The sequence below is a fragment of the Protomyctophum parallelum genome (genome assembly GCF_964188405.1).
Source record: "Protomyctophum parallelum genome assembly, chromosome: 10".
NCBI lineage: Eukaryota > Metazoa > Chordata > Actinopteri > Myctophiformes > Myctophidae > Protomyctophum > Protomyctophum parallelum.
The window spans coordinates 42,058,791-42,085,666 of record NC_139704.1 but is presented as its reverse complement, the minus strand read 5'-3'; the positions used below and the strand labels follow the sequence as shown (position 1 = coordinate 42,085,666).

At 44.7% G+C, this 26,876-nt stretch overlaps 1 protein-coding gene across 1 annotated transcript in view; it reads left to right on the top strand.

Moving 5' to 3' along the window:
* The window catches only part of LOC310865836 (ryanodine receptor 2-like), a gene marked incomplete at both ends in the record, with an annotated part of 126,701 nt that overhangs the window by 70,954 nt on the left and 28,871 nt on the right, over positions 1 to 26,876 (top strand). Inside the window, 18 exons of the mRNA XM_083775046.1 lie at positions 4,898 to 5,138; positions 5,815 to 5,902; positions 6,288 to 6,380; positions 6,925 to 7,086; positions 7,574 to 7,636; positions 8,473 to 8,604; positions 9,194 to 9,306; positions 10,849 to 10,945; positions 12,083 to 12,204; positions 12,605 to 12,656; positions 13,575 to 13,625; positions 13,743 to 13,842; positions 21,290 to 21,369; positions 22,932 to 23,008; positions 23,239 to 23,312; positions 23,673 to 23,753; positions 24,073 to 24,161; positions 25,678 to 25,806. Coding sequence (XP_083631172.1) covers positions 4,898 to 5,138; positions 5,815 to 5,902; positions 6,288 to 6,380; positions 6,925 to 7,086; positions 7,574 to 7,636; positions 8,473 to 8,604; positions 9,194 to 9,306; positions 10,849 to 10,945; positions 12,083 to 12,204; positions 12,605 to 12,656; positions 13,575 to 13,625; positions 13,743 to 13,842; positions 21,290 to 21,369; positions 22,932 to 23,008; positions 23,239 to 23,312; positions 23,673 to 23,753; positions 24,073 to 24,161; positions 25,678 to 25,806 — 1,844 coding nt within the window. The remainder of the gene's footprint in view (positions 1 to 4,897; positions 5,139 to 5,814; positions 5,903 to 6,287; positions 6,381 to 6,924; positions 7,087 to 7,573; positions 7,637 to 8,472; positions 8,605 to 9,193; positions 9,307 to 10,848; positions 10,946 to 12,082; positions 12,205 to 12,604; positions 12,657 to 13,574; positions 13,626 to 13,742; positions 13,843 to 21,289; positions 21,370 to 22,931; positions 23,009 to 23,238; positions 23,313 to 23,672; positions 23,754 to 24,072; positions 24,162 to 25,677; positions 25,807 to 26,876) is intronic.

The following is a 26,876-nucleotide window of genomic DNA, read 5'->3' as shown; positions in this document are numbered from 1 at the left end:
ATTTGAATTCAAACCAGACATTTATCTGGTCATTTTCTTTTTTTTTAAGAAGATTTGTGCCCGTTGTTGAGAGAGAGAATTGTTGAGAGAGAATTATATGCAAACCAACACTTTCACTTTCACCTTTGACTAAGCCAGACGATTCTGCCAGTGCAAAAATAATTGAAATAGCCTTGGCAGATTTGGTCTGGCCGATTGGATTCCCCGAGTTGTTCCACTCAGGGAGTTCAGTCAGACAACTCACGAATAGATTTAACCAATATTTATTATAGAATGAGTGTGAATGAGTGTGCATATAATATATTATCTTGGCGTTCGGCTCTGCTTCATTTTCTCCCTGCTCGGCACAATCGAACACCATCATTAAACATTAAGAGCAGGGAGATAGATATACAATAAAACCTGGTGCCACTTGGACCTAAGGGTCCAAGTGGCACCAGCTCCCGTCCGCATCTCATTGTAAATAGAATATCTAAACACGTGAATCTTTTCACAATGACGTTATTTTTCAGAAAGGAAGCCATTGAGGGTTAAAATGCTTCCAACTCGAGTAGAATTATTAATGTCCATTAAGTGTCCATGACATGGAGACAATAAAGACTATTATTATCATTATTATTGAAGGTGGTAACAGTCCATTTGCTCAGTACAATATTTCGGGGGCATATTTAGAATGTGTGCAGGGTTGAGTATGTTGAATCTAGTTTGCAATAATGAGGATTTAGTTGACCCAATGAAATAAAATGGTGATAATATTCAGTGTGGGGCAGACGGACTGTCACAGCCAGATTTGGGAGACCAGTAGCTTTGTTGTTGCAAGGAAAGCGGTAAAATGAGACTTTCGTGGTTGTTTTCGTCTCAGATTTAGTCCGACGGAGGGACACAGTATAAGTCTATGAGGACACAAAAGCGACACAAAAGTGGGACCCGGAAGTATCTCTGGAGGGGGCGCTCACGTCACAGCTAAAATACTGAATAGCAGAAGGAAGGCAGGAAGAGCATGCCACATCAGCGAATGACATGTGGGTCTTGCACACACTGAATACGAATATTAACCCCTTGAGTACAGCATGAAACCCCTCGAGTATAATATACTCGAGGGGTCAGTCAGATATAGTATAGTATATATAGTTCAGTCAGATATTATCTGATTATCAGATATTATCTGACTGAACTAACTCCGTAAGCTACGTATCATTTGTGGGATACCATCAAGGCTCAGTGTGCAAATATGGGGCAGGCTTATCACCAGAGGCATTTTTTTCATCCACGGCTTGGAAATGCAGATTCTACAGAGTGATATTAGTCTGGCCATGCCATGTCTGGCTATGATGAAACGGCCATATTAGACACATGGAGATCGCCCATGAGATCACTAACCTGACGCTGCCAGATCCAAGAAGCTTGCTACACACATTTGTTTCACAGCTTATTGGGATCTGGGATCTCGGGAGCCAATTCGATGACGGGGCTGTTCCCTTTTTTCAAGATACTTGGTAGATGATTGGATGGGAACGTCTGTCTATCACCGTGTGGGCGTGCAAACACAACCAATCATATTGACGTGTCTACGTGACTTCTATATAGCGTCACATCCGGTTTCGCACATATCCCGCCCTTAGCTCACGCTGATTGGTTCGAACCGGGAGCGGTTCGGTGTTAGCTCAACCCCCTGAGCGATCTCAGATGGATGCTGTCTTGGGGAACATGGTTACTCAATACCGCCCCCATCTGGCAGAGTCAGGTTATGAGATCACACCTTGGGGTGATAATGCGCATATTTAATAAGTTCTTGGATGCTTATTGGAAATGTCCCGGAAATGTATCTACCGGTATGTATATCACCATATCATTTAGAAATAACAGTAGGACCCTGCAGCATTCATTTTCGAGATTCCTTCCTTAAGCCCAACAACTTGTCAAATGTCGGTTGGTTGGTATTTGTGCCCGTTTCTGCCATAGAATGTACAGTAAAGAGAGACAGGAAGAGGAGTGTTGAGAGAGAGAATGATATGCAACCAACACTGTCTCACTCAAGGTGTCACCTTTGACTAAGCCAGACGATTCTGCCAGTGCAAAAATAATTTAAATAGCCTCTGCAGATTTGGTCTGGCCCTGTTTGGTTGTGATTGGATTTCCCTTCCCCCGAGTTGTTCCACATACAGAGATTCCAGATTCTACAGAGTTATATTAGTCTAATAATAATATGGGGAGGGGAAAGAAGAACACAATGGAGACAAGAACACAACGGAGACAGTGCTTTGACAAATATGACTATGTATATTTCTTAATTTTTTTCTTCCTTTTTGCGTGTTCACTGATTTTTTTCCCTGTTTATTTTTCGGGGTAGAGTTATTGGGATCGGCTCGTAATTCCAATGGCACATTAGTGTGGCTTGGCGTGCGTTTAGTGCTAGGGACAGGGTTTGTAACGCACGTCGTTACTAACGTCGAAATAATGATGCTGACCCACTTTTATTGGCTATTTATTTCTTCTCTTGCTGTTCGTCATGTCTGCCAGTTCCGACCTGATGTCGTGTGGGAGTTCAGACTGTTGGTAGTCATGTCTGCCAGTTCCCACCTGATGTCGTGTGGGAGTTCATAAGGTTCCAGATTGTACTGGATAACCGCTAGTTTGCATAACGTCTTCAGACTTGGACTCAAGTCTAAGATAAACAGGCCATCATAGGGCTGGGGCGGTATGGGATTTTTATTACTGCGGTTATTGCCGGCCCCCATACCGCCGGTATGGCGGTTATTACCCCCCCCCCCCAAAAAAATAAATAAATAAAAAATAAAATAATAAGAGGGCTAATAAAAGTTACAGGTATGGTGTGTGCGATATTAATTGTGAGATTACCATAATGACGGTAATCATTAAAGGACCACTTTTGAACCTATCTTCATATAATAGGTCCTCACTAATAATCATGATAAAATGGCACGTTTTTTTCTACTCGGTCTGTGTCACATAGGAGGCCTAATCTAATTGAATACCCCTGCCATAAAGCATTACACTTGTTTACAAGAGGGTCCACCATTTTCAATTCATCATATCATTTTGTACACTATGCACTTCTATAAAGCCAAAAACAGGAAATCATCATAAAGGAGGTAAAAAGGGGGAAAACGTATACAGTGAGGGGGGAAAGGGGTGGGTGGAGTCAAGGGATTTACATCTTAATGACAGTTTTTTAGGGCGTTCCACTTTTTTGTGGCATAGGAGTGAAATGAATTTAGGTGGACCCTCTTGTAAACAAGTGTCCACTCACAGTTAACAGTCTTTGTATTGAGTTGTGCTTGAAATGTAGTGTAATTCTGCAAACTGTTAATAAATATTTTAATCAATCAATCAATCAATCAATCCTTGTTTGTGCCGAATCTGGGTTGCACATGGTTTTTTGAACTCCCTCTGGTGTTGTTGTGTTGCTGGCTTGTATATATAGTGACCAGTGATATGGTGTGAGATCACATGAAATCACACACACACACACACACACACACACACACACACACACACACACACACACAAATAGAAGTACTTAGTAGTAATTAGACAGCTGCCGTAGCTAATCAAAAATCAACAAGTAAGTACATTTAATTGACTAGAGTTCAGTCCGCTTATAGGCGTACCCTCGTTGCACTGTCAATCCGATATGCCTTATATCTGATATGCCCTTTAGCCCTTATATGGAGATGCCTGTACAAGTCGGCCTTGTCCCTTTTCTGTCCTTATATGGAGATCTCTGATGTCACCAGTATATGTCCATGAAGATTTATGTATCCTTCAGTCCTTTCCAGAAGTGTCATTAATGACGGTAAATCACACATTTTAAGATTAGTTTTTTGCTTTTCTGCCTTTATTATCGATAGTATAATGCAATGCACTGTCAGGCCAAAGCCTATATGTGGCATTCTCGCCTGGACCACTAGGCCAGCGGGCGCCCCACTGTGTTTCTTTGTGTTAATGCTATTGACTCGTGGAGAACTTGTACATTTTACTGTGCACAGTTTAGTGTGTTTGTATTGTGGAAGAGTGTGATTAGTTAATGAATAAAAAAAAGACAATGTTGTTATTGATTGGGTTTATGCATCAGGCATCGTTTTGTAGTTAAGTGGTTTTCACTGATTAGTCCTGTACAAGTCCCTTTCATGATGGAAATAATTCCCAATGCATTTTCCCCATAGACATTTAAAAAAGAAATGATTGAAATACCTTTTAAGCGTCGTGCAAAGCCAACTTGAGTTGTCATGACAACAAACACAATATTTTGGACCAAACAAATAATTACAAAGAAGAAAAACAACAAAAAAAGTGTTGTAAACCTGCCGCTTTTTTATTTCTAATTATTTGTTCGGCCCAAAACATTGTGTTTATTGTCATGATTTGTCACAACTCGAGTTGGCTTTGTCCACGGCGTAAACGTCTTTAAATAAATACTTTTTGGAAAGTCTATGAGGAAAATGAACAGGGAATTATTTTCCGGGTCTCTCGAGGGGGCGGGACTGCAACGCTCTATCCACGTTTTTCTCCGCCAAGGCACTGGGGCTCCTTGTGTGTGTGTTTTGCTTCCTTCAGGCCGCACACACTAAAAGCTAGACATAGGAGGAGCTATTGCCCCTCAAAAATCACACCTGTGGGAAGTGAGGGGCGCTCACATCACATTCCGTGCTCAGCCGATCTAGTGCCCCTCAAAAACACCAGTTAAATTGAGTCCCCTCACATCTGTATGCAAATTTGCAAATGAAAGACCGACCGACATCCCGCGAGACTGTGTTTTGACCTCTCTGTCTCTCATAGTTTTCTTGATGCTGCACTGAAAGTGCAGTCTCACTAGCATGGTAACTAAATCAACCATGCACACAATCATCAACTTGTCGGCCATGTCCATTATCAGCTTTTTCCCAGCAAATCATATGCCAGGCCAACACTGAGCTGCTGAAGAGCCACTTCCTGCCTTTGATGGAGAAACTGAGGAAGCGGGCGGAGTCTGTGCTGCTGGAGGAGGAGCATATGAAGGCGGAGGGGCAGAGCGACCTCTCGGAGGCAGAGCTACATATACAGGAGAAGTACACTGTGCTGGTGCGAGACCTCTACACGTTCTACCCACTCCTCATCCCGTTTGTGGACTCAAACCGGTGAGGCGTGCTCTCATGGCACTTCTGTGACAAAGACTGTGGCGCTAACATAGATTTTCTTTTTTACAGTCAAAAGCACATTTATCCAAAAGGAGCACCGAAAAAAGACCTTGCCGTCTTGTTTCCATTCGGGTCCCATGCATTCATTCGCAAAACAATGTTGACAGTAATCAAGATACCTAAAAAACTTGAAAATGTATTGTCTCTATTGTGTCTATTGTGAATATTATGTTGATATTATTTGGCACTTCAAAGATATCTCTTATCTCTTATCCACATCATTTGGTGTGAAATAAATCCATTGTCATGCAAAAAGTCTAGTTTTTTTGTTTAAAATACATTTCTGAAAATATTTTAATATTTTAAAATATTGTAATTGTAGTTCTGGCATTTATTTTAAATTGTTAATTTGTTAGTAATCTTTATTGTATTGTATTTACTTTCAGCATTCATTTCAAGGTTCTTTCATACATTAAACTACTTGGTCACAAAACAATAATCAAAACGCGCAAAAAGCAGCTAATTAATAGGGAAAACACACAAAAACAATGTGGCATCTGGCTTTGCAGCTTTGAATGGAAGAGACTGCAACTTAACTTCTTCCATCTTTCCAAGTATCATATTTGGGCAAAGGATGTTAACATGACATGACATGTTTGTGCCTGTCTTGTTTCAGAGCCAGATGGTTAAAGGAGCCCAACCCTGAAGCCGAGCAGTTGTTCAGCATGGTGGCAGAGATTTTCATATTCTGGGCCAAGTCTCATGTGAGGGTGATAATTAGTAAATTTCTTTTTTCAGTTTTTCGTCGCCACATGACCACTGTGAATACGTTGTTCAGTGCAAAATATGCAAATATGTTTCTATGTTTTGTACATAATGGGACAGATTTACTAAGGCATTTGAACTGTATCATGCATAAATGTGACACATTTTGCTCATGCAAAGTGTGCATACATCCTCTAGAAAATATGTAGATATGGGTGGTGGCTAAATTCAGAACATTATGCATATCAGTATCCATGTGTGTGTATATAATGGCTCATGAATATAATTATTACTGTAGTTGTATGTGTTACAGTAGTACTGTATGGCCGATTGGCCCTGCCATAACTGTATATTGGTATATAACAATGTATTTATATTGAACAGAATTTCAAGTGGGAGGAACAGAACTATGTGGTCCAGAATGAAATCAACAACTTGGCTTTCCTGCTCAACACCAACAACAATAAACTGTCCAAGGTTAGCGATTTATAATTTGAACTTGACAGCCAATTTGGGCACTGTACTTAATGATACCCTGTATTGTAGCTACAAGTCTATTATCAAAACATCACGACAATGACTGCCACGTCCTCCCCCATGTTTCCTTTGTCTCTCCATAATGTCATGCAATGAAGCTCCAGCTCCTGAACTAGTAGGCCAATCTATAAAGTAAGTAAGTAATCTTAGCGTCCTTATTCTTGGCCAAAGAAAGAAGAATATACTAGCGGGTCTAGTATAGAGCCCTGGGGGGCTGTGGTCAACTAAGTACTGTATATAGGCACTTTCAATGCAAACCACTGTAGGAAAAAAGCCTGGTCCTTATTAAATTATTATAGCAGGTAATGTAATCACATTGAAGTTTACAATCCCCCCTTGCACACCCCTTCTTAATTTATCCATTTGTAACTCTGAGTCTGCGCAAATGGAGGGCTTTATTTGGAAGGGTCCATTTGTACTCTTGGAGCTAAATTAAGCCTCAAGAGTGTATGCTCATTCAGATCTGTGGCTTTTCATTACTCAGGAGGAGTTTACTTCGAGGAAGACGAAGAGGAAGGGGGACCGTTACAGCACACACACGTCTCTGATCGTAGCAGCCGTGAAGAGGCTACTCCCAGTGGGCCTCAGTGCTTGTTCTCCCAGTGACCAAAGCCTCATCGTGCTGGCCAAGAAGCACTTCTCTCAGGTATGGTAGGACATGTGAATGCCTGTATACAACCATCCAATCATCGTTAGGTTTTCTTTTCTTCTCCTATAAACAGCTATAGATTCTGTCTTAACACAAACATTAAATGCCTTTGACAATGAATGGAGAATTGACGTCATAATTATGTGTGAGCAAATTGGCTGTCGGTACTGTATGTCGGTGGAAACCCTTAGCCAATAAGGGACCACCATTCTTGGTGACGGTATGTTCCAAGGTCGGTATATAAGGTTAATAATTGATTAGAGCGCCCCTCACTTCACACGGGTGATATTTAAATCGCATTGTAACTTTATAGGAATAGAAAACCTGCCGGTTCTATTAGCTTTGGATTCCCCATCGATGATGTCACTGTAAGCCCACAGCTATTTATCATGAACATTGGTGAGGACCAATTATATGAAGATAGGTTGAACAGTGGTGTAGTCGTCCTTTAATGGCTGTGGAATGTGTGGATTGCTTTTCACAGAAGGATACTGAAGAGGATATCCGCGAGCAAGTTTACAATGGCCTGTTACGTCTTCAGAGCAAGGTACAGTACGTACAGTACAGAATCCACACTGATTATGTGGATTCACTCATATATGTTCCTCCACGATACCGTACTACCGTGGAGGAACATGTAAGTAAATCCATGTTATCAGTCTGTCATGTGTGGCAAATGGAATATGAACTCAGTAATATGCACTTATACTAAGTAAGGGCACCTACAGACTGTATAGGAGTTTTAAAGTTGTCGGCGAGTCAACAGATCGTTAAGTATTTCACACTACAGGAGTCTTTTTTTGTAAATCGGCTGTCATTATATCTTTGTGGCCTTCACACTAAACGATTGATAGCCGACAAGGGATCACACACTGCAAGAGTTCACCAAGATGCGATCTATACACACACACACACCGATCTATACACACACACCGATCTATACACACACACACACACACACACACACACACACACACACACACACACACAGTGCACAAGGTCCAAAAGTTTGCACTTGCAGTGAGAATAATGTTTATTTTCTTTGCAAAAGAGATTTAATATAAGTTTACTCTTGTCACTCTTAGCATCCAGATAAGTGTCTTCCAATAATCTCTTAGTGATAAGTGACTCAGGCGACATGAGCGACTAGAAATGTCAAATACACGTGTACTGTGCATGGTCAATAGAGATGAAAACACAATATGAGACATTTTGTCTTTCACAAACGAGCACGCTCATTAAATGCTAAATGGTCTTCAGAACATGCTCATCACAATCTTTGTGCCTCATCATGGACAAAACAACCTCCATTTTTTTTGTAAAATTCATGTATTAGGCGAGTGCTGATCCAAATGATGAATTGTATCGTTTGTCCTCTGTCAGGGGGCTCCAGGGTGCTGGTGGCAGGAGGTTCTCTATACTGAGCTCCCACATCATCCAGGGGCCGTATCGGATCCCCAGAGCACTGTGGTCAGGATCCTGGACATTGCTCGAGTCCTTTATCAACTAGAACAGGTAGGCACAGGGAGAAAAGACACTCTGGAATACGTTTTTATTTTCATGATTAGATGTGCCTGCATACATGGTTGAGAACAAATAAAAGGAGTGCTCCTTGAATAGTCCCTGGCTGCCCGCCACCACGGAGGTCATGGATTCGAAAACCTTGAGTACACTATGGATTATCCAGCTTTGTCGGGCGTCTTTGCGAACACAATTGGCCCGTGTTTGGGGGAGGAAAGACGGGCGGGAAGGGAGAAATTGGTCATTGCATGTAATCTTTCGGGCTGGGGCGGCACCCGTCAGCAAGGAGTGTTGGGCAGGAGGAGTAGGACGAAGGCTCTGTGTCCTCCCAGTGGGGGCTCCTCATTGGCATCTGAGTCAGGAGGATACAACAGCAGTGACAACACAGAAATATGTGTGGGGACGAACGATTAAATTGGGGAGAAAAGGAGGGTAATTTTTTTTTGGCTGCGCTACATTTAATATATTGTTAGCCTCAGTGCTTTTTCTACCTATTTGCCTTGTGTTCAAGTCAATTGAAACCAAATGGAAACCAAATGAAACTGTCAATTTGCTTTCATTTGTACACTGTTTTACTGTACAGGTGGAACACCCAGAGAGAAGTAGAAAAGCTGTGTGGCATAAGGTCTTATCCAAACAGAGGAAGAGAGCAGTGGTGGCCTGCCTCCGGATGGCTCCCCTCTACAACCTGCCCAGGTACGACTATGCATGTGTCAGGAATACAACCTGCATAGCTACAACAACAATATGCATGTGTCATGAATACAACCTGCATAGCTACAACAACAATATGCATGTGTCATGAATACAACCTGCATAGCTACAACAACAATATGCATGTGTCATGAATACAACCTGCATAGCTACAACAATACGCATGTGTCATGAATACAACCTGCCCAGGTACGACTAGGGATGGAGCTCGATAACATATATCCGAAAAAATCTGATAACAAGCTTATCAATAAGCTTTGGGCTTATCAAGCCTGTTATCGAGCATGTTAGCGGCTCATGGCGTCATGTTTAAACAATCAAGACAATAGGTGATCAAGAAATAAATGTAACCATTTACCATGCTGGTATAAACATGTCTGTCTAACTTCTGTCATATGTCCTTAGACCTTCAGCTCCGTTGCAGCAAGCCAGTCCAGTGTGTCATTGTCTAGGTCAATTAACCCATGATCACCATTCGGTGCTCAGTACAACAGCGCAAGTACTGTTTTCGGCTGCATATGTAAATGGTAAATGGTGCATTTATATAGCGCCTTTATCCAAGACGCTTTACATAGATTGTGCATTACATTCACCCATTCACTCACACATTCATACACCGATGGCGGCGGAAACCATGCAAGGCACCAACCATCAGGAGCAATTAGGGGTTCAGTGTCTTGCTCAAGGACACCTGAGCCACTGCCGCCCAGGCGGTTGCCTGCACGCAACCTCACCCTTTTGGGCGAGGTCCCTTCTCGCCCTCAGGACGTCTATCTGTATACACAAAATGTGTAGATTTCTAAGCAAATCTCTTTCTTTTGTTTGTTTTGTGATGAAACTAAGAAATAGTGCCTTCATTTAAAATGCAGTGCCCCCCAGCAGCGAGAACATATTATTTATCATTGCAGTGAAGAACCTTTCTAAGAACAAGTATTTCTTTTTTGTAATACACCATAACATGTTGTACTGTATATTGCAGCAGTGATGTTCAGTATTTACAGTACATTGTGTTCCTCTCACCGACCAAAATAATGTCTCATTATGTGTGATGGAACACCTTGGAACTTATAAACAGCGCTTCAAGACTTGAAAGAGAGTCAATACTATTCGTCCTGGAATGTGAAAGAGACCGTGGCATTGTGTGGGGACTTATTCTGTAATTAGGATCTAATGTAAACCCTAATTAGGCTATCAATCATAGTCCTGTCAAGGCAGTCTTATGGCAAAGTTATTAGCATAATGAAAGGCCATTAGGTTAGTGTGTAAATGTGATAGAACTAGACTATTATCTCTGATTTGGTGTGACATAACGTGTGGGATATCCTTGTGCTGTTGGTATCTGGAGACTATAATGAGCTCCACAGATGGTATGGAATAGGAGATCATGGTGGATTAATGCTAATGATATAATCATAAATGCCCCAGAGTTATGGATTGTATTGATTTTTCCTTTGCTTTACCTCTTTATTTCAGCACCATCTGCACTTTTCTAAAACTCTCTCTCTCTCTCTGTCCTCTTCCCAGGCATAGAGCTGTCAACCTGTTCCTGCAGGGCTATGATAAATCCTGGATGTCAGTAGAAGATCACAGCTTTGAGGAAAAGCTTGTGGAAGATTTAGCCGTAAGTGTCAAAGGGACATGTCATACAGTATGTGATTTGCTGTCACTCTGCTGCGATAGTGGACTCCAATAGTGAACGGCAAACTCGAGCATGAAAAAGAGATTATCGCCTGCTTGGTTTATTGATGTGCTAAAATTAGATTAAGTCCGAAAATGTGGATGATTTAGATAATGCTTTTTTTGTTTTTAGGCATTTTGTTTTAACGTGCAAGGCCATTATGGATTGTCAACATATTTCGATGTACTTCAGGCATGGTACAAAGAAGGCCAGGGTCTAAATCTCATAGCCTGTCGACAGACCACTGAGATGGAACAAACTTTAAAACTCTTTAAAGTTCGTAAGGAAGTTGTGTGGTAGTGCGAGGGTGAGTAACTTCACTTTGTGTCCAAGCTAGTCTATGTATTGTCTGGCTGTGGACAGTTTAATCGAAAATTGTGAAGATACCTATTTTACTCCTGAAGCAGGAAAAACAAGATCGCAGCTTGGGGCTTTCTGCAGTAAACAGATGACAAACAAATTGTAACAGAATGCAAACACACTTGTTTGTTCAAGCCCTCCCTGTACCAACATCTCATAGTATGTCTCACAATTGTGACATGACCTGAGCTTTTACCTTTTCAACTCAAAACTTGATCACCTCTCCGGCTTCATGATCTGCCCATCCTTTCTTGATTCTTAGCTTGCAACTTTTTTGACTGTATAATTTCTTTGGTTCAGCCTTATCATTCTCTCCTTCATGAAAATCTGTCCCTCCGGTCTGAAGTTCGCACGCACGCACGCACGCACGCACGCACGCACGCACGCACGCACGCACGCACGCACGCACGCACGCACACACACACACACACACACCCTCACACACACACACACACACACACACACTTATGTTTCTTATTATTTTGACAATACAAATATATGTTCATGACAGTATAAGCATTTTTGTCAATACGATATCAATCAACCAAAACAGAATGGGAAAGAGACAGCTACATTTGTTAATGGAACTGTATAAGATTGCCATGCATTTACGTGCATTGTGCCTGTGTACGCAATGTGGTATGGTTGGCTGTGGATGGCCAATAGACTCATTAACAGAGAGCACACATGAGGGGCTTCACATTTGTGTTGGGTCTTCAGATGGTGGGAGTGGCGGAGCAATGTGGATGTGTCGGAGAGGAGAAGGGGGCGGAAGGAGCCGCAATCGATCCCCTCCTACAACTCATTACACTCTTCAGCATGGGCGCTCTGATGGAAGGGAGGTGTGTGCGTGTGTGTAATGTGTGAGTGCAGTGTGTGTGTGTGTGTGTGTGTGTGTGTGTGTGTGTGTGTGTGTGTGTGTGGTGTGTGTTCGTTTGTCCATTATTAGTATTCACATGCAGTAAAACACCCATTTTATTACAGCTCCAAATCAATCTCCAGGAATGTCGATATTAAGTTGTGACAGATCGTGGACTTTTTGTCTGACATTGTCTCTAAAAGCCTTTGTATGCGTCATGTAGTGGTATCCTCCTTCTAGACTCACCTTGAAAGGCAATTAAGTGTTGCATTTACCCTGTGTTAAAAGTAATGACTTTCTTCGTACATTATTGTCATCTAAGCCTGCTTACGTGGCACTTAATTGACATGCACTAATGTGTGGCCAATCCCTCCTGTCCACAGTACACTTGGAAGTGACCGTCTCTACATGTCCTATGCTGCTATTATGGCCAAGGTGAGAGAAATGACAGGGACAATGACCTTATTTACAGTTTTAAGTGATTCGCTTGTGCGCTCAAATAACCCTCAATGGCGTTATCCAGTGATGTGCTGTATCGAGCCAAAGTCATTCCCATGTGCTGCTGGCATAATGTTTGCAATCCAGGACGTTATGCAAACCATGTGCCTCTGGGTTCTCTGTATAAATCAATGTTATGTCCCCTGTGCGATGTCAGTTGAATTCAATGCAATTTGGAAATTAACCCATTCTGACCTGAGATCAGATTCATACGAGGTTTCCGCCGGACACACACTGGTCTGATGAACCCATTCTGACCTGAGATCAGATTCTAAAAAATGTCAGTCGTTCTTCGATTTAAAAAAAAATAGCAGACCTACAAGCTCGTATCGCGCCACTCGGTGGCGCGATATGAGCTTGTAGATCTGCTATTTTTAAATAGCTAAAGCATAACATGATGCTGACACCAAAATGGGTGCCCGCTCAGAATGGGTTAAATGTCATATGGTCAAAGACACCAAACTACCCGTTTGGCCTATGGAACACTAATTGCATTTGAAAAAAGAAATTAGTGTACCAATTGGTAACCTTTAACATCATGTTCCACTTCATCTAAGTTCACAGTCCTTGTGTCCTGTCCTATTAGTCACTTTACAATTGGCATCTCTATTTTGAGTATGTCATTATAGGCAATGTAGTTAAAACGTCAAACTAAAATAGCAAGTTCACAACGTTGTGAGTCAGGGATTAAGTGATAAATATAAACCCTTTTGGGGTTTCCTGCCTCCTACTTGCACTGTTTCTTTGTCCTATTATGTCTTTGTATTGTATAATTGTGCTCTCTGCTTGCTTTTGTCCAGTTTCATACTGCATTTGTCTTGCTTGTTGTTATGGTTGTCTATTCTCTCCCTCCAGAGCTGTCACAGAGAGGAGGAGGATGGAGAGGAGGAGGTGAAAAGCTTCGAAGTGAGGGCCTCTACTCTATTCTTTTGGTTAAAGGATATTTAATTGAATTGACAAGTTGTTATTAAAAAAAAGAGTAGTAATTAACCTACATAATGGACTGACATTTGTGCTGCCCAGGAGAAGGAGATGGAGAAACAGAAGTTGTTGTACCAGCAGGCCAGGCTCCATGAGCGCGGAGCTGCTGAGATGGTCCTGCAGACTATCAGTGCCAGCAAAGGTAATGCCAGTTTGTATGCTACTATCTACAGTTTGTGTGCTACTATCTACAGTTTGTATGCTACTATCTACAGTTTGTGTGCTACTATCTACAGTTTGTATGCTACTATCTACAGTTTGTATGCTACTATGTACAGTTTGTATTCTACTATCTCTGGTGCCCACCTTATTATGCATCTCAGTATAAACCAGGCTTAAAAGAGTAGTTCACCCACATTTTGTCTTATTTTCTATCATTTACACACATGAAGCCTTGAACTAATTATTTATTTATTATTATTACTATTTATTTATTTGCATTCCTGAGATTTGATGACCGGTGGAGTCTCCTACTGACCAATGATCCGGTTATCAATTTATTGGCTTAGGAAATAAATAAATAAACTCCATGATTTCATGGGGTGTGTAATTGATGGGGGAAAAAATAAATACAAATAAATAAAGATTATATATATATATATATATATATATATATATAGTACGTATATGCCTGTAAACATGCCCAATTTTGCTTGTATGGATGCTCAGCAAAGCTGGAGGCACCCTTAATATGAGTCGGTCGGTGTGAGCTCGCCACCATTGGTGTGTGAATGTGGGAAGTGAGGACGCTGGCGTCGACTGTTCACCTCCCAATGTATGAATGAATGAATGAACCATTGTAAAGCGCTTTGAGCACTTGGAAAAGCGCTATAAAAATGCAATTCGTTATTCATTGTGCCACCCAAGCTCCTCTGTAATATAGGACAATATCAGTCTAATAGTCTTACCTAGTGGCTGAATTACAGTAATTGAATCGGATCAAAGGTTATTATCCAGGATTAGTATATTTATTAATTTCTGTAAGCTAGTTAATTTAAACTAAACTGCACGAGGAAGCTCGCTATGAAGATTGCGTCACAGAAGTGATCACAGAAGCGTTCAATAAACTCACAGGCAATCTATTGGCTGGGTCTGAGACTAATGTGCACCTTAACACCCCCCCCCCCCCCCCCCCCCCCAGGCGAAGGTGATAAAAGGTGTCATCCAACCAATTAGTCTTCACTTTTTGTGTAACTTCTCATGAAGATCACTGCATTGCACAAAGTCTCGATTTCAGTGTGTTTGAGTTTCCTAGGACAGGAGCGAATTCTGGTTCCAAAAACCGCACCACTGGTGAGTTCCTGACTTTGAGGTTAAGAATATTCCATTCATTAAAATTCTACTTGTTAGTCGGACGGCCAGCGAACGGCCCTGATTATAACTAGCGACAACTAAGCTATTTCTAGCTACAGTTACGCTAGCTTTTAGCTACAGCTACACCAGCTACTAGTTGGTAGGCCAGCACACGGCCCTGACTAGCCATAAGCCTGCTACAGCTAAGCTACTAGCAACTTAGCTTGGTTCCTGCAAAAGGACGCCGGTGTTAGCTATTGTTAGCATCCCACTAAGCTACCCTCCCCAGCTACCACTCCTGCTATCGGCCTGCAGAACGCTAAAGCAGTGATGTCGGGGAAGAGCAGAAACCAACGTCGCAAGGCTAACGACAACAAGCCCGCAGTGCTGCAAAAGCACTGTGAGACATGCTCCAACTGGATGGCCGGCGAGGACCATTTGGGCCTGCAGCACGCCCTCAACGCCGTTCATAACCCGGGTGCCTGCTCCCTGTGTGACGGCGTTGACGCGCGCATAATAGCCCGCAGGCTAGTACGTGCTAAGCAGTTCTTCGACGGGGCCATCCGTCAACCAGAGCCAGCAGACCAACAAGAGGTGGACGGTCAATTGGCAGAAGAGAGACGGGACGCACTAGACCCCGCTCGTTACTCTGAGGGTGATTATGTTAACCTACCGTCTACTACCCGCGCGAAGCGGGCTGTTAAAAAAGGCAAACGAGCAGCTAAGAAGGCTCCGGCTGACGAGGTTGCGGCAACGGCTGCCGACATACCGCACATCCCGCCTCGCCAACGTACGAGACGCGCGAATCACCCTCCCCCCGTCGAACAACACGACGATGATGAAGAACAGTCCTCGGAGGAAGACCAGAGCCAGAGCTCCAACGATGGCTCCTCTTCTGGCTCCTACTCTGAGGGCTCGTCTGAAAGTGGATCAGACTCGGACTCTGAGGGACGCCTCAGAGCCACTCTCATCGCGGGAATGCAACCTCGGACGGCGGCCCAGACTGAGCCCGCAGCTGCGGATGAAACCGAGCCACAAAGCGTGGCGCCCGACGCAGCGCCCCAGGCCGATGCTCAGAACCGAGCCCCTGCTCGGTCCCAAGTCGTCCTCGAGATGGACAAGTCAGCGCTGATCGATGTATTCAAGAGGGCCACCGAGCGCAGCGGTCTAACATGGCCAGCTGAAGCTACCCCAACGGCGGCGGCGACAGACACGGCCTGGGATGGTTTCGGCGACGATCCGGACGCTCCCCGGCCAAAACAAATCCTACCCTTGGCTAAAGGTTTCGCGGCGGCGCTCGGCGAATCCTGGGTACACCCCTACACCCACTCTTTCCAACCCACACATAAGAAGGAGCTTGATTGCGTCGCCATGAAGGTGGGTCTGGAATCTCTGCCTGATATGGACAGATTCCTAGCTTCTCATCTCCTGCATGTCCCCGAAGTCGCCCCACCGAAAGAGCCGAAGTTTACATTAACACATGAAAACGACATGTCCACGATGACAAAGAAGGCATACGCGACGCTGGCGGGCTCCGTAAAAGCTATCAACGCCAACACACTACTCCAGGGCTCTGTCTCTCACATCTTTAAAACATCGGGAGAGGCATTGGATCTGGAGCAGATCTACGAGTTACGGAGGCTCCACAAAGAGGCGCTTGCGCTGACAAGGTACAATACGGAGATGACTGGGAAAGCAATGGCCACTCTAGTAGTACTAGAACGGGCTAGGTGGTTAAACCGCTCCGAAACCAAAGAAAGAGCCACTTTCCTGGACCAACCTATCCTGCAGGATAATCTTTTCTCTGGCACAGTAGCCGATCTCACGGCCAGACACGAAGACAGAGAGAAGAAGAAGCAAGCAGCGCAAGCTTTCATGCCAACAGAGAAAAAGCCTCCGCACGTGAACAAAATAAATAGATCCTCGTACGGCCGCTCTATGAACCGGAGGGACAACGAGAGGGAGCGCGGCTCCAGACCTCCTTTCAAAGCTCCAGCGGCTGCTAGGGCCCCCTCTGCTTCGGGTGGCCAGTACCAACACCAACGACAGGATTGCAAGAAGGACACCGTGACCCACGGTCAGCCTCCTTCCGCGGCGGCGGGACGGATGGCGTCATCGCCACCCGAACGTCAACAGTAAGCAACAGCGTAAATGACACTGTGCCGAGCCTCGGGGAGGCGTTGATAAAATCCGTCTCCCTCCGCCCCCACGTTCTGGGGAGAGCTTATGCTCGCAGCGTAGGCGTAGCAGCCTCGGGCTGCACGCCACTGGCGCAGAGTGTACCGGACAAGATGGATGTTGTTGTTGTTGCACCAATTTTTGCAGAAAAAATTTCGTTGCATACTGTAACTCCCCTGTCCCCCTCCCTGATTCATATAAAGAGTTTGTATGGTACAAAATGTTTGAATCCTTGCCAGAACACACGGGGTATGAGCCCACTGCCACGCAGACCATTAAAACGGCCCGCGGCAGTCGGACGAAACGCAGATATACTGACAGCTCTTCAGAGCTCTGCCAAAAGGCACAAGCACCATGTCAGTTTGATGGCCCCGCCGCTAGGGGGTGCCATTTTACCACGAAAGGGCATGGTGCCAGTGTTAACTCATATGACACAATGCCTTCCACAGAGGCACCCACTCTGACTCAAAAAAGAGTAGGGCTGACAAAAAATCCTCTGACGAGGTGCGTTTCAAAATGGATAGAGTGTGGCGCACACACCTGGGTGGTGGACACAGTGAGAAAAGGCTACAAGCTGCAATTCTCAGCGGAACCACCCACATTCGAGAAGATAATATTCTCTCAAGCAAGCGGACAGGCAGCCGTCATTGTACAGAACTAAATACTCTCCCTGCTGGCCAAAAATGCCATTCAGGAAGTACCTCCAGATCAGAGCCTGGACGGTTTCTACAGTCGGTATTTTCTGGTAAAGAAAAAAGGGGGGGGGAATTCTGGACCTCCAAGCCCTCAACCGATATCTGAAGGATTTTCGCTTCAAGATGCTGACAAATGTGGTGCTGTTACGCATGATACGCAGGGGGGATTGGTCAGTGGACCTCAAGGACGCCTATTTTCATGTTCCGATTTACCCACCGCACAGGAAGTTCCTTGCGATTCGGGTTCGGAGGAAGGGTTTACGAATACCTAGTTCTCCCTTTCGGAATGTCCTTGAGCCCCTGAGTGTTTGTAAAATGCACTCAGGCGGCCATAGCCCCTCTGAGGCAACGGGGTGTTCGCATAGCGAGCTACATCGATGATTGGCTCCTGCTTGCGCAGTCAGAGAGCGAGGCACGACTCCACACCAGCTGGGTAGTGAGTCACCTGCAGTCACTGGGCTTCAGTCTGAACTACGAAAAGAGCGTGCTTATACCAGCAAGGTCGACAGACTTCATAGGTATAACACTGAACTCTGCCTCCCTCACGGCTCGGCTGTCACAGGACAGAATGAATTCCGTTCTGAGGTGCGCGAGTTCGTTCCAGGTGGGACGCAGCGTCCCTTTTCGTACGTGCCAACAGATGGCGGGACTCATGGCTTCTGCTATAACTGTGTTACGGTTAGGCAGACTATACATGAGACCTTTTCAGAGGTGGATGCTCTCTCTCAGGGTGCCCAACGATCGTCGTCATCGCCTAGTCACAGTCCAACCGGAGTGTGTATCGGCGCTACGTCCATGGAGAGACGGGTCGTTTCTTTCAGAAGGAGTGTCCATGGGTCTGGTCGTGTCGAGGAAGATCATCACTACGGATGCCAGTCTGACTGGGTGGGGCGCCACCCACGAGGGCAGAACTGCCAGAGTAGTGTGGGGCGACGAACTAAGGACCACCCACATCAACTATCTGGAACTGATGGCAGTATGGTTAGCCGTACGACACTTCGAACCCCTCATCAAGGACTGTCACGTCCTGATCAGGACGGACAATACGACGACCATGTGCTACGTCAACAAGCAAGGGGGACTGCGGTCCCGCCTGCTGCACACACTAGCACAAGACCTGACTCTGTGGTGCGACGCACATTTGAGCTCGATCAGAGCCTCCCACGTCCCGGGGATAGAGAACAGGGGAGCGGATCTTCTGTCCAGAGGGAGGTGCCACTATGCGGAATGGTCCCTACACAACGCGGTGGCAGCTCAGCTCTGGGACAGGTTCGGCCGCCCACAAGTGGACCTGTTCGCCTCGGGGAGAACGCGAAATGCCCGGAGTACTTCTCCATAACAGGGCAGGAGTCCCTGGGCCTGGACGCGCTAGCGCACGCCTGGCCCAGAAGTCTGCTTTACGCGTTTCCTCCCATTTCCTTGATATCTCCAGTCCTGGAGAGGGTGAGAACCCAGAGCCTATCAGTAATACTGATAGCTCCGGGGTGGGGCTCTTGGAGGTCGGAGATATCGCCTCTCCTCTACGACCATCCGTGGCAACTCCCGCTGCGCAGGGATCTATTGACGCAAGCGAGAGGGGAAATCTTCCATCCACGGCCGAAAGACCTGGATCTATGGGCTTGGCCCGTGAGAGGATGAACCTCGATGCGGAAGGCCTGCCACAGAGTGTCATCGACACTATACAGAGTGCGAGAGCTCGATCGACTAGAGATGCCTACGACGGGAGGTGGCGTGCGTTTGAGAAATGGTGTCTACAGACACAGGCGGTGCCTTTCCAGGCGTCTGTGAAAGTCATTCTGTCTTTCCTTCAGAGTCTGATGGACAAGGGCCTGTCCTATGGCACCCTGAAGGTCTACCTGGCGGGCTATTTTAGCCTGCCATGTTGGATTCGGGAGTGGCACTGTCTGGGTGCACCCTCTAGTACGTCGGTATATGACCGGTGCAATGCGCCTCCTCCAGGTACCGAAGTCTTTGGTTCCTTCATGGGACCTCGCGCTGGTTTTGGACTCGACCACCGTTTGAGCCTTTAGAGTCGGTGGAGCTGCAGTTTTTGTCATTGAAAACGGCGCTACTGCTGGCACTGGTGACTGCTAAACGGGTCGGTGACATTCACGCTTTTTCAGTGAGCAAGGAGTGCACGCGTTTTTCCGTGGACAGGACGAGGGTAGTCATTACGACCAACCCGGCCTTTGTGCCTAAGAACCAGTTGACCATCTGTATACCGGTGGACCTGGTGGAATTCTGTCCACCTCCCTTTTCCTCGGCGGAGGAGGAGAGGAGGCATACTCTGTGTCCTGTGCGGGTTCTGCGGACTTATATCGACAGGACGGCGGCACACAGGAAGACGACACAGTTGTTTGTGTCCTGGGGCCCTAAGACCTTGGGAAAAGCCGTATCCAAGGTGAGGATCTCACAATGGATAGTGGAAGCCATTGAACGGTCTTACTCGGCGAGGAGTTTGCAGCCTCCCATAAGGGTGAAGGCGCACTCCACGAGGGGTATGGCGACATCCTGGGCTCTGTCCAGAGGGGTGTCTATCCAAGAGGTATGTACGGCTGCGAGCTGGGCATCCTCCTCGACGTTTGCCAATTTTTACAGATTGGACGTGACGGCTGCGCCAGTGGCGCATGCTGTCCTCAGCGTGGCTTCAAGGTAAGGTTCGGATCTATCGGGCCTCTGTGTGAAGTGGCTCTGGATCCGGGGTTCCTTCTTTTTCACTCCGTCACCCTACAGGCAGGGGTCGAGGCCCGTGGGTCTAGACTTTGTGGTGGCAAGAAGGGAGTGTATCAAGTCTTCATAGCGAGCTTCCTCGTGCAGTTTAGTTTAAATTAACTATAGGTTACGAAGGTAACCCTGGTTAATTAAATAAACAAGCGAGGAAGCTCGCCAAAACGCCCTTCTTGTAGGCAATGCCTCATGAGAAGGTTCCACATGTTGAAGTGAAGACTAATTGGTTGGGGGGGGGGGGGGGGGGGGTGGTTAAGGTGCACATTAGTCTCAGACCCAGCCAATAGATTGCCTGTGAGTTTATTGAATGCTTCTGTGATCACGTCAGAAGACGCAATCTTCATAGCGAGCTTCCTCGCTTGTTTATTTAATTAACCAGGGTTACCTTCGTAACCTATAGTTCTATTAAAAAACAGTTTGACAGCATGATTTGATTTCATAGATCCCTGAATCTACATGACACGTAGATGTGTTTGCCCGTGTCTAGACACTCCTAGCCCTCGGCAGTCTGGAGGCAGGTTATTTTATGCACTTCAGGGAAATCCATGCACTTCAGTTAGGCTTTAGATTTATGTCCTTCCTCAAGGTTAGAGCCAGTCTGATCCCATCCCACGCTTTCCTGCAGCAGCACGTTTATCTCTGACACATCATGTTGTTTTGTGATTTTCATAATGATGTGCGTTCTAATCCCTGAAGGGGATATGGGCTCTGTGATGGCCTCTACTCTGAAACTGGGCATTGCCATTCTCAACGGTGGGAATGCCACTGTGCAACAGGTACTGTATTAATATCATTTGATGATACAATGGTGATACAATGGTCTTGACTGTTATTTTGCTGAATTGTATTTGTGATCTCTGGTTATGGTCATGGCAAGGAGACTGCATGCTGCTGTAGCACGATCTTTATTTTCCCTTTTTAACCGGTTTTACTACAATTCTGGGACTGTGCTGTAAATGTTACTGTGCAATTACCTTCTAAAAAAGACATGGGTAAGACGTCTATCCAATCAAGAAACAGGCGACAGGCCCAGGCCGTAGCGTAACGGTCTGGGCACCGGACTGGTAATCCAGTCGCAGTGTGCCGCGGGTTCGACTCCCGGACCCGACACGGCCTTTACTGCATGTCATCCCCCCATCTCTCTCCCGTTTCCTGTCAGCCTACTGTCTGTCCCTTCAAAAATCAATAAAAAAAGGCGTAAGCCGCAAAAAAAAAAAATCAAAAAAAAAAAAAAAAAGAAACAGGCGACAAATTTACCTGACGTCTGTCATGCCCACACGCACACTGCCTAAGCAGTTATTTACAAAGGGGGAGCAGATAATTTGTAGGTTGATTACATCTTTATCCCAGATCGATGTGCTAGACTGACAGTGTGGTAATTAAGTGACGAATTGGCAAGATGATTGCTTTAAGTTGCAGTTGGCAGTGTGCATGGAGGCTGTGATTGACAATAGATACGTTTACCTCCCTCTTGGATAGCTTCACTGATTGGATAAACATCAAGGGAATTCTAGCATAGCGGAACTAGTCTTTGCTTCTGATAATCTATAATTCTCAAATATTACTTATCGGTTTCCACCTGTCCACCTGTTTCCACCATTATGAAAATATAAAAATATATAAGAAATATATAAATGTTCCCAAAATTCCGGACATTGCTGGTTACGAATTTATTGGAATAAAACAAGGGATTATTTACAACTAATGTTTTGAGGTTTGAGGTTTTTTTAATGATACCCTGTTCTTATGGTGATATGGGTTATATTTGAAGTACTGTATATGATGTCTTAAACTGAGTGCTATACCTTCATATTGGACATTGGAGTGCTGTGTAAAACAGCACAGTATTGCCATAGTTATGAAGTAGTACAACCTTGAGTGTATTATTGTAATTTTAACAGTTTCATTATGATTGGATGTTAATGCAATGATGACACAAGCTTATTGTTACTATTTATTCCACAAAGGAAAATTGTTCCTGCATTCCCCCCCCCCACCCCCCTTCTTATATCACATAATTAATTCGTGATCTAGGCTTGAATCCTGATTCATACATATACCTACCGTAGTTGCATGTGAAAATAGCAGAGCTTGTAGATATTCGATAAACTAAGTCCAGGCACAGGCTTTGTCATGGAGCATTGGACTGTTTCTACATTCAGAAGTGAGCCTATTCATTCATTTCTGTTGCCTTGAGAGAGCTATGCTGTTGACACACTCACAGTGATTATACTGATTAGCATAAAAAGCCCTGCAAAGCAAAATAGCCCAAATCTCCATTTTATATCTGCTGCCTCATCCACTCATCTTTCCCTGTCTTTGATGCTCTTTGTGACAGAAAATGCTGGATTATTTGAAAGACAGGCGAGATGTTGGCTTCTTTCAAAGCATGGCAGGACTCATGCGGTCTTGCAGGTGAGTGAGCAGAAGGCTGCTGGTTGATGATAATCCGACGTGTTTTGTCACCTGTTACAGAGGAGGGTGACAGACTTCACTGAGCCTTGTTAACTGATAGGAATACACCACAAGAATGTCCATAGCACTAAAGCTGTTCTCATTTCTGTGTGTGTGTGTGTGTGTGTGCGTGCGTGCGTGCGTGCGTGCGTGCGTGCGTGCGTGCGTGCGTCTGTTCCTCTGCTGCCCAGTGTGCTGGATCTGAATGCATTTGAGAGGCAGAACAAAGCAGAAGGATTGGGCATGACCTCGGATGAGGGCTCTGGTACAGTATGAAATGAAAAATCTGTTTCAATACAACGGTGGCACGATGAATGGTCACAGCTGTCGGATCCCTGGCCGTGAATGAACAGACACTGGATTTTTCCTCCTCCGTTGTCACCTTGGTCTCCGTATTATTACCCAGAGCTCCTTTCAGTTTAATGCTATGCTGGCTCTCCTGTAGACCTCCCCTCCTTCTGTCTGTATGCCGTGTCTTTCGCTTAAGATCACGCTGTGCTCACATTTTCAATTGGAATAGATTCCATCTAACATCCCCTCTGCTTCCATTCCTCTCACCCGCCTACCTTTATCTCTTCCTCTTGCACCCCCCCCCCCCCCCCCCCCCCACTCCCCTGTTGCCCAGGCGAGAAGGTGATGCCAGATGAGGAGCTGACACGCGACCTTTTCCGTTTCCTACAGCTGCTCTGTGAGGGACACAACTCAGGTTACTTACGCACGCACGCACACGCACACACACGCACACACAGCTGACATTACTGCCATACAGCCATCTATTAAACCCTACGTAGATGCTTAGTTTAGACTAGAGTGACACTCGAAAGGGAAGTTATTATCTTGTCGTTTCCACCTAATTGTTAAATTAAAGAGACAGGTGAATGGCAGCCTAACAGTCTATTTCAGTCTGCTGTGAATTTTACCGGTTTTCTCTTTGCAACGGGTGAATTTCTATTGAATATTGTAAAATGATGCTCATTCTTCTTCGTCTTCGTCTTCTCTTACTCAATGTTATATGCTAAATATAGATTTCCAGAATTATTTGAGGACACAAAGGGGGAACAACACCACTGTCAACATTGTCAGTTCCACTGTAGACTACCTACTCAGAGTACAGGTGAGCCTACACTGAAAGCCTTAGTTTTATGACCAGAGCACCATGATGCACTGGAGTACTGTGACAAAAATGTAGCCAGCTGTTGGATACATAAACATCGCTGAAACTTGTATGTCCAAAACTGTTACTTTTCAGGAACTGGGAAAAAGATTACCTGTGTTCCAATGGAACCAATGTAGATTATTTAGTCACAAGCTCTTGGGCAGCCTTAAGCGCGTTCACTTTCAAAATCGTTGAAAATATTATGTGACGCTTTGTGAGCCTTCAACTGCTGCAGCTGATTAAAAACCTTTATATGGGCCTCGGCCAGCCTAACGGTCCTGGCATCTAGGCTGTAGCACGGCCTGGTTTAACAGCCTATCTATAGTATATAATACAAACTATAGACAAATTAGGATCTGCGCTAAAATAGTTGGTAGGCCTGTTGAGAAGCCCAGACCAAGAGCATGCTTAGACTGGAGTATCTCCTCTGCCCCCTTACATGTTTTAAATGATGAATATCAACTGTTGCCCTCCATGAGGTGATTTAGAGTCCCTAAATAAAAGAAAAACAGGCTAAAGAATTATTTTGTACACCAGTCTGTTCTGCTTTTAAACCAACATCTGTAAATCAAGAGGATATGTTCTATTGTTCTTGTTCCTGTCTGCTTCTGTGATTTGTGTCCTGTAATGTATCTTCTGTAATGTATTGTGTACAGTATGTCTTGTCTGTATCTTGAACGGTGACGTCATGAACGCAAAACAAATTTCAGTGCAAGCTGACAATGAAGTTTTATCTTATCGTATATCGTAAAGGTGTGGCTCAAGAAGAGATCTATGGATGCATTCCTACTGAAATCCAAAAATGATTGCCAGACAGTAAGGTAGCAGCAGCTGAAATAACTAGTGTTGCCTCACTGTGTGGTCAGCAGACTTGCCTGGTCATATTTTACAGACAGACTCATTTGTTCTGGTTAGATCCAATCCAACTGAAATATCCAATTAGTTCAGTCAGATAACTCACGACTAGACTGAAAACATTTTATTCATAATATAGTGTGAATATTATATTTGATCTAGGCATTCACGCTCTGCTATACATACATTATTCCCTGTTCCCTATTCATGATTAGGAGACTATAAGAGCAACAAGATACACATCTATTACGGGGAAACAGATCAGGGAAAGCATATAGCCTATACTAGTGCTGCTGGGGTGGTGGTGGGAGCAAACAATGCACATACAACTATGAGTGGCGCTGGCAGCAAGAGGAAGTACAATTAAGGAGCTGAGCTTAAATAGAATGTTAATTTGGATATCTGCTTGACACGTTGTCGCATATACAATGCCAACATAGTGTTGTTGTGCATCTGCCTGAACTAGTTTGGAGTGTAGTATCCAATTATCTATTTTGTGAACGTTGACTACTGTGCACTAACCATTTTCTAAGTCATTGCCATTTTCTCTGAAACAAAGAATATTTTTCCCCGGCCTCTTGGATCTGAAATATAAATGTTTTCATGTAATTATCTACAGGAGTCAATCAGTGACTTCTACTGGTACTACTCAGGGAAGGAGGTGATTGATGAGAACGGACAGCACAACCTTTCCAAGGCCATCAGCGTAGCGAAACAAGTCTTCAACACACTTACCGAGTACATTCAGGTGAGCTTTCACATGGAGTAGACACTGAGTCAGCAATCCATGTGCACTCGCAAGAACTTTGCCTTCCTTTACCGGAAGGGAATTTTGCTCACCTAAAAAGTATTTATGAGATATACGGTCGCAGCCTAATTCACAGAACACCCAATAAGACGTAATATGGCGTTATTAGAAATTTATTATTATTGTCTCCACCAGGCCGAAGGCATGTGGGGAGAGTATGTTTTGCACTCCGTCCGTCCGTGTGTCCGTGTGTCCGTGTGTCCGTGTGTCCGTGTGTCCGTGAACAGCTAATCTCGGCCACCGTTAACCCGGTCGATGCCATATTTTGCACACACACTCCCTGGATGCCAACCATGAACCTCTGCCCCAAACTTTCCAGAACGGCCTGTTATAGCGCCACCAGGAGGCCGCTTTGTGCAAAACAAGTTTTTCGATGCCATATTTTGCACACACACTCCCTGGATGCCAACCATGAACCTCTGCCCCAAACTTTCCAGAACGGCCTGTTATAGCGCCACCAGGAGGCCGCTTTGTGCAAAACAAGTTTTTGCACAGTACACCTACAGATTTTGTCCAAACATCACGCAAATTGGTACACAGTCTCTCTAGAGCCATTCAACAAAACGGGTCTTTCAGATTTATCAGACTCCATCCTGATTGGTTAAGATTGGCTTCCAAAGTTCACAGGAGTGCTCAGTTTGAAACAAAATGCTGCAAATCATGAACACATCGCGTGATTTCCGTGAAATTGTGCACCCACATTCCCACTAGGCCGAGGACGAAATGCCACATGAACAATTTCAACTCAGCCTCAAGGTGGCGCTATAACTGGCCGAAAAGTGTTTTTACCTCTAACTGCACGGATCTGTGGATAACCTGGTGGAGACCTGTGCCCGGAAGGGCACTTTTTCTAGTTATTGTTATGTTTTTATTAAACAGAAACAAACACAGTTATACAGTTATATACGCAATTATCCCTACATTATAAACTAGAAATTGAATGAAATGTAACATAATTAAAGACATAATTAAACATTGTGTTTTCTTCTATTAGATGGAAAGAAACACAT